Source organism: Sphaeramia orbicularis, chromosome 12, assembly GCF_902148855.1.
Source record: "Sphaeramia orbicularis chromosome 12, fSphaOr1.1, whole genome shotgun sequence".
NCBI lineage: Eukaryota > Metazoa > Chordata > Actinopteri > Kurtiformes > Apogonidae > Sphaeramia > Sphaeramia orbicularis.
The window spans coordinates 49236744-49252203 of record NC_043968.1 but is presented as its reverse complement, the minus strand read 5'-3'; the positions used below and the strand labels follow the sequence as shown (position 1 = coordinate 49252203).

Here is a 15460-nt window from a genome sequence, read left to right as displayed (position 1 = left end):
AGACCATTAACACTGAAAATACAAAAAAGAGCTGATTTCACCTGTAATTGTATTTTATTCAAATTTTGTTTAATTTTTGCTGTTATTTTTTCAGTCAACATACAGTAACTGTCTCACTACAAAAACTAGTAGTGATAGAAGTAGAAGATAGAGGCTCAAACAAGTGGTGCACTTATGATAAATGAAAAAAATAAAAGCAAAAGGGAAACAAAGCAAGAACAAGTGGTGCCAGGCACAACAAACCCCACCCCTCGCATGTATTGTTGCTTATTTTGGTATTGATCTAGCTGATGTCATCTCGTCTATGCTTGTGCTGATGTCAGCATAGATATAGACAGCATAGACAAATTTCAGCCATTATAAGTAAATGGGGAAAAAAAGATTTTAAAAATTCATAAAAAAAACTTTTTTAACTTTGACCTACTTTTCCCAAAATGTAATCAGATCTATTGTGGGTCACTGGCAATCAATAAACCTATTTTGTTATGAATTCAACCAATAGTTTTGCTGCTAAAGTGTTAGCAAACAAAGACATAAACCAAACCAAAAACAATACCCCTTGCCTCCCCTTTGGGGGGCAGGGTGGTAAAATACAATTACAGGCAAAATCAGCAAAAATTAAACAAAACGAGAATAAAATACAATTATGGATGAAATCAGCTCTATTTCCCCTCAATGTTAGTGGTTCATTGTGCATTAAAATAACATCCTTATGCAATGTTAGACCCTTAATACCCAGCATTTTTGTAAATCACACTTAAAATAACATCTTTCAGCTGCTACAAATCAGGACTCTCCAAAAAAACTCCCTAAAACCTAATATTAAAACAAAATTGAAACTCAAAATAGAAAATATAAAACTACTTCCTAACCAACTACTGCTAAAACTAACTGAACCCAAGATGAAAGACTGACTGAATTTCCAAACTTGCACAGCTCTAGTACGTGTTTTATGTATGTACTCATCCAATAGGCATAAAGTGACATTTCCTGATGCCAGTACCATGGTTTGCCAGTTCATAAACATACTTTAACCCAGTAGAGTCATCACAGCATGTCAGGGCCAGTTTGTCAAAGTGGCTAAAGCAGATTAGTAAAAGTGGGCTATTACATTTTGCATCATTAGACCAAACCATATGTTACCCTTTTCTAATGAGATCTAGTTTCTTTCCGACATACTGTGTTAAAGATTTAGCCAACACTTAATACTGCTGGAGACAGGGCATCTTGGCATCCGCGAGTGCATCCAGCCCAACTCTCTATCAGTGGCTCTGAGCCAGATTAAAGTGCCGGGTTCATTGTTTACACAGCTCTGTGATGCCACGGCTGAACAGGCCCAAACAATGGGCCCCTGCTCCTCTTTGTCGGAGTGAGGGGAAGAATGGAGACCTCTTGACATGGCAACCTGAAGCCTCAATGCCCCCACTTCACCTAACCGAGAGGGTCAGATGGAGAGAGAACAGAAAGGGGAGAAGAGGGGAAGTCGGAGATAAGAAACAGGCAGAGCGGAGAGATGAAGTAGAAAGTGGAAGTAAACAGAAGAAATTGAAGAGTGATATGAACGAGACCGGAGTTGATAAAATGGGCAGATGAAAGAAAAGAACTGGAGAGATACAGGATGAGGGTGAAGCAGAGAGATAAACAGACAAGTAGGAGAGGAGAGGGGAGAGTTATCAGGTTTTCCTCCAGACACCAATAAACGTGAAATGTTCCCTGCAACCGTTACCTCCTGTGTATGTGTTCCACAGAGAACGTCTCCAGGTGTCCAGTCCTGCATATGAAATCTGAATCTATACTGTTCAGCTGTTGGAGATGATCCTTTTCCTTGTTTTGGTTGCAGGTCATTTTCTCGGCAACAACACAGTTATCGATGTGCTTCGTCACCAGGGATATGAGGTGGAGCACACTCCCGCTGGGCAGCCTATAAAAAGGTACATTTACTGCTGAAAGAAATGTAAACACACATTCAGTACTATATCACGTGGAGAATCGTATGACTCATCATGGCAATATAGGGTGCAAATATTACAAAACTCATAATATTACAGATCTATGTCATTTGAGCTCCACAAATCTGTTTTTACTCACAATTGTACTTTTATGAACTCTTCTTTTTAATTTCGGAAACTAAATTTTGTTTAAAACAATTCTTGCAAACTCTTTCCTGAGCTATAAAAAAGGCCTGGATGTGATTTGATCCGTAAAAATGGCTGCAGACACATAAAAACCCATCTTGCCAGATTTATTCCTTGATTGATTTAGATACTCAGATGTGAACTGCCTCTGAAATCCAATCTGCAGAGAGGAAACACTGCTGATGAGAGCACAAAAAAGCAATATTATCTAAAGGTTTTACACGCAATCCATTTCGAAATAATTTACAGTCAGATGTATTTAGCTTAAAGTATCATGAATTTGCTGATTTGTTGCTTCTTTTCTAACATATTCTCTTAAGTGTACGCTTATGATTATGTTTTAAGACTGGTTGGAGACATGGCTGCAGTTTTAAAGGTGGAGTAAGCCTGGTGATATTTTAACTGAATACAGTTCCATGAATTGGTCCAAGTCTCCGTTATTTCCCATTTGAAGGGAAAAAGCAGTGTAGACTATTCTTTCTCAGCTCATATATTCAGTGAATTTAACAAAAAATGTATTGGATTGGAATTGCTTATTCCACCTTTAACAAAGCATAATGAATATCTCAGGGACAAGAGAACTGAGGACTGAAAAAGACGCAGAGAAAGCAAGAAATATTGAGATGGCAGATAGAGAACTAGGCCGAAGATATTAGGTTTCACTATAGTTGTTGCACATTACCATTTCTTCCGAGTCTGTAGAATGCTAAGGCCCATATTTTATCACTTTAATTGGTGCAAGGTTTCACGTCCTGGCCACATTTTACAGTGCAACCCCGCTGTCTTACGTCCCCGACAGGACTACATATTTCTTTCAAGTTTTTCACCGACTGCATTTGAAATGGGAAATCATTTTCTAAGTGCAACTCCACAGTCGGCTTGTGTTCATCTGCAGACCCAAAACAGATGTTCAACTTCTGCTTCAGCCTTTGTGCGAAATATGTTGTCCACAGATAATCAAAAACTGAGCTCTGTAAATATCCTTTGAGTGATTTTCCCTATTTGAGTACTCACTCTCCATATGGTCCTGTAAGTGTTTATTAATCTACATACACAGTTGACACTGAGGCGAGGCCAGAGTGAACTTTTTGTGTTCTTTTCTCACAGTTAAACATTAATCTGCGAATTACAACCACTCATTTTGGTGTGAAAATATGCAAAGTTGTCAGGAGATAAATAGCAGAAGTCAGACTTTTGCTCTCATGCAAGGTAAAAAGCAAAATTTTTCAAGTTAACTGCACACGATACTTGAGATTGTGAAAAATGATTTGTGATTATTCTCTTCTTGCAAGTGTATGTCTAACTTCTCCCCAGACATCACAAGGTATCTCCCAATACTTTTGGCAGATGCTTATCACCACTGGTATGCTTTTGTGTGTGTACGGTGTAGTGTTAAAGAAAAAAAAAAAAAGATCATTGATGCCTTATTCATTTGACTTTTCTGTTTTTTCCTGCTGTCTTCAAAATGTAGATTGTACCACAGATAAATCTGGCAAAATCCCCACTGGCCACCAATGAAGTGTGGTTGAAAAGGCCAAACTAAGCAGGGCTCATACCTCCTGCTGTGAAGCATGTCGTGCAGCCTACCATGGTGCACTGTGTGGGTGGCTATCTCAGTGTAGAGATCTGTGTGTGAATGGGTGAGAGAATCTACTTTCACACACAAACCCTGTCTGTTTTTACAAGTCTGGGATAAACCCGCATTCATACCAGATTGGAGTCGTGGGTAAATCCCTGAAATGTCACCAATCACGCTAGACCTGAGTCTAACACTTGCATCGCATTAACGTCAAACCTTGTTAAACAGGGATGTTCAGGAAGGGTAGAAGTGATGTGTTTGTGTGTTCGAGGTTCAATTCAAGCCCCTTGTATTGATCACAGGTCAAACTGGGGCTAATTAAATACCAAATTAAAGCAAATGTTTAACCAACAGAGCTGGAGCACAACTGTGAAATGTTGTGCTCTCTAAGGCCACAGTCAATATGTTACTGCACACAAGAGCTGGGGGAAAAAAATTGCTTTGATCGATTTTATTTAAATTTTTTGTAATCGAGGAATAGTGGATGAGATTGATTTTTTGCTGGTGGGGGCGGGTCATGGAAGCTGATCGTTGTGGGAATATTAACTTGGATCCACACTCAGCCATAGGTGAGTGGAGAGTTAAAGGAATAGTAAGGTGACAATCACAGACCACCCCCCAACCCCCACCCCCAGCTCCTACAGTCTGCTTCCAGTGACTTTCTTGTAGCAAGGGCCCAGCATGATTATATTTTGCAGATGGGACTTTTTCTTACCGAAAGATGTTTTGAGGGCAGAAGCTGTTGTGATTGGTCCAATCAAGCAACCAATCAAAACAGAGAGGCCGAGACCGGGAGCAGAAATGAACAACAACAAAAGGACAGATCCACGGTCCACGAAGAGCATCGGCCACCACTCCGAACACCGCTGTCCGATCCATATGGAGGCAAGGGGGTGCCGCGGCATCCATGGGCTCCAGGGGGAGAAGCAAGACCCCTTAGCGCTTACTTCTCCTGCCTCTCCTCTGTTTTGTTTGGCAGCTTGAATGGATCAATCACAACAGTTTCTGCCCTTAGAACATCTATCGGTAAGCAAAAATTCCATCTGCTTATATCTCAGGGGGCCCAAAATTGGTAGTGCCGCCCCAGGGTGACAGTAATGCGCCTTAACGCTAGAAGTCACCAGTCATAAAATAGAGTAAAGATCACAAAGAAGTCCGAGCCACTGTAGAAACATGGCAATGTTTTTGTCCCATTCATTATTTAAGAGCAGATTCATCTATTTACTGCTGAAATTTCATATTTATGTCTTTTCTAATGTCAATAACGATACCAGTATTGATATGTTGCATGGCTACGGTAGTCAAATAATCAGGTTACAGCTCACAACTGTACTTTGGTATCACTTAATGAATCTGAATCAATCAATTAATACTAAATCAAATCGAAATCAGAAATAATCGAATTGTGATTAATCAATTCAGAACCATATGAATCGAAATTGAATCAATTGAGGAAATTGGCCATGATACCCAGCCCTACTGCACACAATAATGTTCCACTATTATTCCTAATATGACAATATGCTGAATTTGATACAGGTCATGCATATTCCATTTGGATATTCCTCTGTATGGAACATTTTCAAGTATATCAGGGTTTTCCATTGCTCAGAATGAGGTGGAGGAGGTTCTGCCCTGACCATGAGTACTGTGCTGATAAGCTCAAATAGTTGTATGTTTGATATAAATCACAATTATCACATTAAAATAGTATGATAATCAGTTTTACTTTTACTTTATCAAACACGCTTCATCATCCAAGTCATATGAGATAAGATACAACGCATTTACTGTTGTTGCAGATTTGCTGAATATTTTCGTCATTTTTCTGTGTGCACTTTATTGGAGGACTACAAGACATTTTGCATATTCTCAAAGTAATATTTCTGTTTCCTCTTTTTCCCGCATGCCCAAATTGCAAATGATAGATAAATACAGAGTACAACCACAAAATAGAGTTTCACACAGTGTCGCAAAAAAATTGACGGACATGACTCTGCCTTGTAAGACTTAATACTGGAAAAATCCTGGATATTCAGATTTTACTACATTTCGATATAAAAACCTATTTTGTGACATATGGTCATTTATAGTCAACTCTGTGCATTGTACACAAACAAAGAAGCCAGTAGTTCGTAAGGATGGGATGAAGATATATGCCCAAAATGTTCATTTTCACCATTTAGTTTTGAAACATTCTTACAGATTTGGATGTCATGTGCTTTAACAAGTCCAGTAGTGATGGAAAACGTCCTGCACATCAGTATGTACGGTTGTGTGTAAACAGGGTGCCACTTAGAAAAAAAGCGTTGTTTTTTTTTCAGAATATAGGAAAAATCGGAATATTTTGTGGATGTAAATGTAGTTTGCGTTGATCTGATGCATGTTTTTTCATGATGGTGATTGTTAAAGATTCTGATTAGAGATAGCCAGCAGCTCATCAAAAGCATGAGTGTTTCTCATCATGAATGATGAGTTTTGGTTTTTCTCTCATGCCTCCCATTCCAGACCTGTAATTTGTTTTCCAGAAAATCTTGGATATGTTCTCTATTAGTCTACATATTGGTTATTGGAACATAAACAGCATCCTGTTTGTACATATGGAGCCTCCTCGCCTTTGCTCGTTTCTCCTTCTTTGTCCTCTCCTTGTCTCTCTTCTCATTTTTCCTCATTTCACCTCTCTTTTCCTTGTTTCTTCTTGTTTCTCCCCCTTTCTCCTCTCCCCTCCTCTCCTTTTAACCACTCAATAATGTTCTATTTTCTTATTCCTATAATCTTGCAGGAGATCTTCCTCCAGGTCTACATCGCCAGAGTCAGATGACCTCCATGACGATTCCCCTGCTCTTGAACCTTTCCTCCATGAGCTTCCCCACAGAGAGGAGGACCAGGGGCATCTATTGGAGGAGGAACAGTTGCCTCACATGCTTTTTCCACCAGATAGCCTAGAGCTGCTGGAGAAAGCCGAGAGGAAAATGCTGAAGAAAAAGCGGAGGAACAAACAGAAGAAACAGAGGCATCGGCATTTTAATGACCTCTGGGTTCGCATCGAGGAGAGGTAAGAGGACAAAAAAACATATCACAAAACCAAAAACATATCAGAAAATCAAAGGAAATCAAACAAAAACATGAGTCTGTGACATGGGAGCCCAAGGCAAACAGACATTTTAATACTACCCAGGTATATTTAGTCCTTTTGTTGCTGGTAATCACCTCCTGTCTGTATGAGGAAAAGGATGAGATGAAATGTAGAAAACATGAGATGAAATGTAGAAAACATGAGATGAAATGTAGAAAACGTGAGATGAAAGGTCATAAGTGAAGACAATAAGAAAGAAAACACGAAGAGGATGTGAGAGGAGAGAGGGGAAATTGGAAGTGTGTAATGCAGTCTTTTTGCCTGTCTATAGAATAAAGCTGACACTTCCTGATGTGATGCCGTGGGCCTAAAACCCCATCATATCACATCACCGTACTCCTGCAGTCCACACACACCTCAGCACATGTACACACACCCTGCAGTGAGGTAGGAGTCCAGACTGGTTTCAAACCCGTATAAGTATCGTTGGATGTGAAAACAGCAGCCTGGGAATTCCTACTGAGTATCCGGTTTTGTATGCACAGTAGCCCCGGGCAGGGACTAACCGGACAACAAAACAAGCTCACTTTCAGATAAAAAGGGGACCTCTGCACAAGGTGTGGTGTGCTGTGTTGAAACTAGTTTGTCATGAAGATATCATTTTATCTGTCCTCATACTTGTGGACAGTTGATAAATAAAAGCCACCCATCCATCAGTCTTTTACACCTATTATCTGTTTAAGACTATGTAGGGTCATAGGGGTTTTATCACTGGTCTACAAACATCCACATAAACTAAATTAACATGCTAATTGTAACTAATTTTAAATATTTAACATATTAAAAATTACACACCGTTTTAAAGCCCTGTTCATATAGGACTAGTATTACAACTGCAGAGGTTGTCTGTGATCTTAATCATGTCTATAATTTCTAAGGTAAAAATTCCACGTCACATTACCCTCAATAATTCACCAAACACAGAGGTTCTGACATAATATTAGTCTCATGGGTCCGATCCAGCAGTAGCACATGAACATTTTTCATGTTCAACAGTCTCTGTCATATAAGCAGAGTAACTTATATGCATGTATTATACATATTTGAGTAAGTACTTAGTAGCACTTTAACATTATGTGTAACAAAATCTGGGGAGATAAAATATTTAGGTGAAAAATGTCAAATTACTCCTCTGTAACATGTGGACTTGAAACGGACATGAATTTTTTAAGCTTTACGCAAACATTCAAAACATGCGGTTCTTGACAGAAATTGATATCAAGTAGAAAAAAATCTTTTAGATATTATGTTCAACTATACTGAAAATAAATATTGGAGTAAAATGTTGAAAAGTCTCTGTTTTATTGACATGAGAATGTGGTAACGCCATAGTAACACATGGACAACTCTTTACCATTGTATGCATCACCCAAAATGTATCAAAAGATCACTACTTTCTGAACGTTTCATTCAAATAAATGAATTATAATTAACTTGAAAATTAGAAATTGGTATTTTTGTGGTAACACATGGACAGGGCCTTTTAAGCAACTCACAAATGTTCAAACTCATAAATATCAATAATATTCACAAAATAATGAAAATCTAGAACTTGAAACTTAACAATCATCTATACACTCAACAGATTGAATAAATCAGGGGTGGCCAACCCTGGTCCTAGAGAGCCACTGTCCTGCATGTTTTAGTTGTATCCCTCTTCCAACACACGTGATTGAAATAATAAGTCTATCATCAAGCTCTGCAGAAGTCTGATAATGACCATCAGGTGTGCTGGAAGAAGGAAACATCTAAAACATGCAGGATAGTGGCTTTCCAGGACCAAGGTTGACCACCCCTGGAATAAATGTTAACATTTTTAAGATATAATTTTTAGTATCAAATTCAAACTATAGTATAAAAAGTACAATCAATAAAATCAGTTGTAACTTTTTTTCTACAAGTGGTATTTTAAAAAAGAAAACAGTTCCATAAAATAGAGATCTTTAGCTAAATATGCCCACTTGATAAATGATGTGTGCAAATTTACTTTTTCATGTTAATTTGATAAGAAATGCAACATTTTTTGTTTCCTCTATACACTTACTCAGCCTTTTTCCTGGTTGAGGACAACTGAAGCTGCACCCGTGGAAAAAAAATTGATCACAGGAAATTATTATTCTCTTTAATGAGATCATCAGAGCTAATGTTAACACTTTCATCTTTACAAATAATTTTCCACTTCACCCAACCTGCATGTCCTTGAATCAGGATAACTTTTGACATTTGGAGACTCAAAGGTAACAAATAAAACACCTTAAAGTGTGTTTGAAATCTATACAGCTTTTATATTGCATGATACAGTTCTTAGTAGTAAAATAGAAAGTGACGGAGTGCTTCTCTAAATGGAATTTAGTTGTGCAGATTCCCCAAACTGAACCCGTGAGCACATTTTTTTTTTTGCTCTATGATCAAGTACAGCACCACTATTCCAAATTAGTCACGGAAAGAAAAGTCCCACCATGTAACGTCTGTTCTTGTGAACAGAGGAGGTTTGTGAACATTTGTGTACATTATGTCTGAGAGACCGTCCGTGTATTTTTAACCAAAGGGACTGTTTGTGTACACACGCTACATGCATGTCTTTGTATATTTTAATGTCTGAAAAGGTGACCAAATGTAAAAAAAAAAAAAAAAAGAGGAAGAGAAGCAGAGGTAGACTGAAAACTAGAAGCAAATATAGTTCTCTGTTGTGTTCGATGAAGGAAGACACCTGATTTCCTCTCCAGACCTTCTTCAGTAGCCAAACATAAATAAACTCCCTTCATAACTAAACGCTTGTTCTAAAAAACCTTCTTCTATTATTTACAGAGAGTTTCAAGTAATACATATTGCCCGAAAGGCACTACCCAAATTATATGATCCTTTTTTTCTTGGAAAAATCTTCCACATCAAATAATAGATTTAAAATGATTAGCAAGCTTCTCTTTGACCAAAGGGAGAGTTTTCCTGTTGTGGCATTTTTGAGCCAAACATCCAACTAAAAATCACCGTAGATAATTTGTGCATTATTCTCAGCTTACTGTCATTTATCTGCAGACACAAAAACTCAGGATGAGGGCCGAAGACTGAAATGTATAACTGGAACACAACATATCTGTGCCTCTTAACCATAAATCCACTCAAATGGATTTCAGGAACTCGTGTGTTTGTTTTGCCTGGCCACAGACCAGTCAAAACCACACAAATACTGCGGGCTCGGTATCAAACAGAACAGCAAAAATGATTTAATTGCCAGACTTGTTTACAGAAAAGGAGATATGAATGAGGAAATAGAGACCGATAAAGATTGGCAGAGAGAAAACTTGGTGTGAGCAAAGGAGGAAAATGAGAAAACTAGTGTAGGCAGCATGGTAGTTGGTTTACAGCCATGAACTGATCAGGGAGTTTTATACCCAGGAGTTTTGTATTGGTAAAGTCTCCTCTGGTTGGTCAGTACTGCAGCACTGGAGATTTATTTTCCTTCTAGCATTTGCCATCATTAATATTTCCATTGTTTTCTTTCTGCATATTTTCTCTGGAAATTGCGGACAATATGTGGATGTGTGTGTAGGGGGGTTCTGTCCTCAACACAGAGCCACGATTTTCCTCTCATTCCACAGGAGAAATGCAGTGTTTGTGTTCGAAACAGAGACAGAACACAGGAGGAGAATCTGTTCACAATAAAATCATATCCAGAATGAAGTGTGGGATCCATTTGTCAACTTGTTTGGATTCTCCCTACCAGGGTTATTATAGCCTATTTATTGAAGACTAAAACTATCAGCAGCTAAAATAAAATTTACATCTTAAAAATAAACTAAATAAAAACTATAATGAACAATGCAACACAATCTAAATGAAATGGAATTGCAGGTACATTTTTGTTTTGTTCCAGTGATAATCGTTCATACAAGAGTAGAAAGGCTTTGCAGTACATTGCCAATACATAAATAATAAACATATTTGATATAATAATAATAATAATAATAATAATAATAATAAAACAGCAGAATAAAAACATCTCAACAACTCTCACAACTCAATAAAAGAGACTAAATTTGAATGTGTCGTAGTAGAGAGGGCAGAAATAACATAACATGATGCTGTCAGATCAATGCAGAAATGAAGGAATGGAATAAAACATCATAAATGAATAACCAAAACAGGGTAAAATTAAATATTCAAATATTAAAAACATTAAAAATAGACATCACATAAAGGCAAGACGATAAAATTGTGTTTTAAGAAGTGATTTAAAAGATGTACTTTGTCTTCCTTCCTTTTCCAGAACACCTGAAAACACTAATCTACAAACTATAACCAATTAATTCCTCAAAATAAACTTACTATGCAGTCAAAACCAAATTGAAATTTAAACTTAAAGATTATATACAAATAAAAACTAATGAAAAACTTTTGGTCTCAATCGATAGTTTATGTATCCTTTATTTATCGAGGAAGATCTGATTAAGATACAAGACACATTAAAAGTAATTTTACATGTAAAATACACTAACAACATAAAGGCAATTTGAAAAGATAATAAAAGAGAGAATAAGAAGATAAAAAAAGATAAATAGACCATACCAGAGACATCCATAAATCACACCATCTGCAGAGATTATATAAAGAAGCAACAGGATTCTTTCATAAGAGCTTGTAAAATACCTTTAAAGTTGTTTGAAGAAGGGAGGATGATGTTTTATTATTAATTCCATGTGGATGATGCATGAAAAGAAAAAGTCTGAGTTTGTCTGAAAACTTCAGCTTCGAAAACTTTCCAATATCCCAATATATCTCCAGCTTAATAGGTCATATCTGTTTTATTTCATTGTAATTTCTTCCTTTTTTTCCCGCCCACTTTACTCAGTTCTGGTTCTAGTTATTATTGCCATTCTAATTATCACTATGGTTGTTATTGTTGGTATTGTTGGTATTGTCAATATTCTCTTCACATTCTTTTTCTTCCTTTGTCTCCCACTTTCTTCTCCTTCCCCCTGTTCCTTCATGTCAGATCAAAATGTGGTTCAACAAAACTCATAATAAAGACAGTAGAATATCAAGGGGAGCCTCATATACTTTATAAAGTTTCCAAAAGGCAACCAGACTATCATTCTGCTGTTGTGATGCTGGACAAGACAAGTTAAAAAAAATAAATAAAAGAAAACATTCCAATGAATTCCTATCTTATCTCATTGAGAGCTGCAAGTTTTTAATAGTATTTTTCTGGTCTTCACATTTTCCTTGACATTTCCAGTGATTTTTATTGGTGTCATATGAAGAAATCTTAAGAATCTCTATTTTTGCGAAAACATTTTTTATGTGAGGAATGTGAAGGTATGGGGTTCAATATGATGTGGGTCCACCCTTTGCAGCTATAACAGCTTCAACTCTTCTGGGAAGGCTGTCCACAAGGTTTAGGAGTGTGTTCATGGGAATTTTGGACCATTCTTCCAGAAGCGCATCTGTGAGGTCACACACTGATGTTGGACAGAAGGCCTGGCTCTCAGTCTCCGCTCTAATTCATCCCAAAGGTGTTCTATGGGGTTGAGGTCAGGACTCTGTGCAGGCCAGTCCAGTTCATCCACACCAGACTCTGTCATCCATGTCTTTATGGACCTTGCTTTGTGCACTGGTGCACAGTCATGTTGGAAAAGGAAGGGGCCAGCTCCAAACTGTTCCCACAAAGTTGGGAGCATGGAATTGTCCAAAATGTCTTGGTATGCTGAAGCATTCACAGTTCCTTTCACTGGAACTACGGGGCCAAGCCCAGCTCCTGAAAAACAACCCCACACCATAATCCCCCCTCCACCAAACTTTACACTTGGCACGATGCGGCCCGACAAGTAATGTTCTCCTGGCAACCGCCAAAACCAGACCTGTCCATCAGATTGCCAGATGGAGAAGCGCGATTGGTCACTCCAGAGAACGCGCCTCCACTGCTCTAGAGTCCAGTGGCGGCGTGCTTTACACCACTGCATCCAGCGCTTTGCATTGCACTTGGTGATGTATGACTTGGATGCAGCTGCTCGGCCATGGAAACCCATTCCATGAAGCTCTCTGCGCACTGTTCTTGAGCTAATCTGAAGGCCACATGAAGTTTGGAGGTCTGTAGCGATTGACTCTGCAGAAAGTTGGCGACCTCTTCACACTATGCACCTCAGCATCCACTGACCCCGCTCCGTCAGTTTACGTGGCCTACCACTTCGTGGCTGAGTTGCTGTCGTTCCCAAACACTTCCACTTTCTGATAATACAGCTGACAGTTGACTGTGGAATATTTAGGAGCGAGGAAATTTTACGACTGGATTTGTTGCACAGGTGGCATCCTATCACAGTTCCACACTGGAATTCACTGAGCTCCTGAGAGCGACTCATTCTTTCACAAATGTTTGTAAAAGCAGTCTGCATGCCTAGGTGTTGGATTTTATACACCTGTGGCCATGGAAGTGACTGGAACACCTGATTCTGATTATTTGGATGGGTGAGCCAATACTTTTGGCAATATAGTGTATGTTTCAAAAAAAACAAATACAAATGAACACTGAATAATTATTTTTAAATATTTGTGGAAACATCTAACAAGGAAAACAACAAACAATTACTTGTGGACAGTTGATAAATAAAAACCATTTAATATACATATTTGAGTAGGTATTTATAAGCACTTTAACATTATGCATAACAAAATTTGGGGAGATAAAATTTTTAGGTGAAAAATGTCAAATTACTGCTCGATAACACGTGGACTTGAAACGGACGTCAATTTTACGCAAACATTCCATACATGCGGTTCTCGACAGAATTTGATATGAAGTAGGACAAAACCTTTTAGATATCATGTTCAACTAAGCTGAAAATAAATTTTGGTGTAAAATGTTGAAAAGTCACTGTTTCATTGACATGAGAATGTGGTAACACGTAGACAGGCTGCCATAGTAACACGTGGACGACTCTTTACTATTGTATGCATCACCCAAAATGTATCAAAAGATCATTACTTTGTGAAAGTTTCACTTAAATATCTGAATTATAAGTAACTTGAAAATTAAAAATTGGTATTTTTGTTGTAACACATGGACAGGGCCTTTTAAAGCAACTCACAAACGTTCAAACTCCTAAATATAAATAATATTCACAAAATCATGAATATCCAATACTTGAAACTTAACAATTATGTATATAATCAGATTAAATACATTTTCAAATTTTTTAGATATAATTTTTTAGCGTCAAATTCGAGCTAGTGTAAAAAGTACAATTGATAAAATCAGTTGTAACTTGTTCTACAAATGATATTTTAAAAAGGGTAACAGTTCCATAAAATAAAGATCTTCAGCTAAAAATGAGCCCATTGGATTAATGATGTGTGCAAATTTACTTTTTCATGTTAATTTGATAGGAAATGCAGCATTTTTTTGTTTCCTCTATACACTTACTCAGCCCTTTTCCTGGTTGAGGACAACTGAAGCTGCACTGGTGATAAATTAAAGTTTTAAAAGTGTTTCAAAACTTGTCGCATGTCGCAATGTAACAAGAATATTCAATGAAGTAGCAAAGTAAAGCCCCTCAGAGGATGAGATGACAGATAAAGTAAGGAACAAATACAAATGAACACTGAATAATTATTTTTAAATATTTTTGGAAACATCTAAGAAGGAAAACAATACGGTTACGAGAATCCTTTGACAATTCAAAAGGTAAATAAGTAAATTCGTCTTTTGAAATCTTTTTCATGACTTTTCTGTCTTGCAGTACCGTGGTCCAGTCTCCGCCTCCCCCGCTGGTCCGGATCATCAATGGTTACATCACAGTCCAGCCTCCTGACAGCGTCTACAACCACTACAACTACCACCACATATCTGCTGCATCCTCCACCTTTTCACTGCTCTCCTCTTTACTCATGTGCATCTGTACATTTTTCACAGTGATCCCACAGATGCGGACTGATTTCCTTTAACAGATCATCTCTTGGGTTACTGCAGTTCTTGTAGATACACGGTGGAGGTGGTCATGTATTTAATATCGTCAGAGCTCACCTTCCAGAGGATTTCACTGCTCACAATGTGAAATGAACTCATGTGACCGAAGGTTTCAGGATGTCAAGCTCAATAAAGTTACAGTTGACATGGAAGATAATGTCAAATGAGCATGTCGGTTACAAATTAAGGCCGTGATGAGCATGAAAGTTGATTTAATGTGAGCGTTTTTGGAACATGAAACACAAACGTTTCATGAGGTTTCAATCACAGAGCAGGAGCGAATACACAAAAAGACTAATGGAGCTCACAATAGTCTGTGCTATGGGACTAATATTACACCACATATCAGCTGCCTTATGGATCACAGTGCAAAAATAGACACAGTATTCCACATTAAGTCATGCCAGAGTGATGAGATTCAAACAGAAACTGAAGTTGGTGTCAGATAATATGAGAGCATCAGTAGTGAACATGAAATACCTACAGGTTTTATTACAACTGGAACCATACATTGATTAGCCTGGACATTCTGACACCAGAAGTGTTACTAAAATATTGATTTTTTCATTACAGTGGTACCTTTCACTGGGTTGGATAAATTAGGCAGCAAATGAACATTTAGTTCTCAAAGCTCATGTGTTGGAAGCAGC

At 37.8% G+C, this 15460-nt stretch overlaps 1 protein-coding gene across 1 annotated transcript in view; it reads left to right on the top strand.

Annotated features, from left to right (window-relative positions):
* The window catches only part of trabd2a (TraB domain containing 2A), a 77138-nt gene extending 62271 nt beyond the window's left edge, over positions 1–14867 (top strand). The window contains exons 5-7 of the mRNA XM_030149477.1: positions 1841–1931; positions 6497–6769; positions 14584–14867. Of these exons, the coding sequence (XP_030005337.1) occupies positions 1841–1931; positions 6497–6769; positions 14584–14788 (569 nt within the window). The 3' untranslated portion in view covers positions 14789–14867. The remainder of the gene's footprint in view (positions 1–1840; positions 1932–6496; positions 6770–14583) is intronic.
* Positions 14868–15460: the final 593 nt, after the last annotated feature.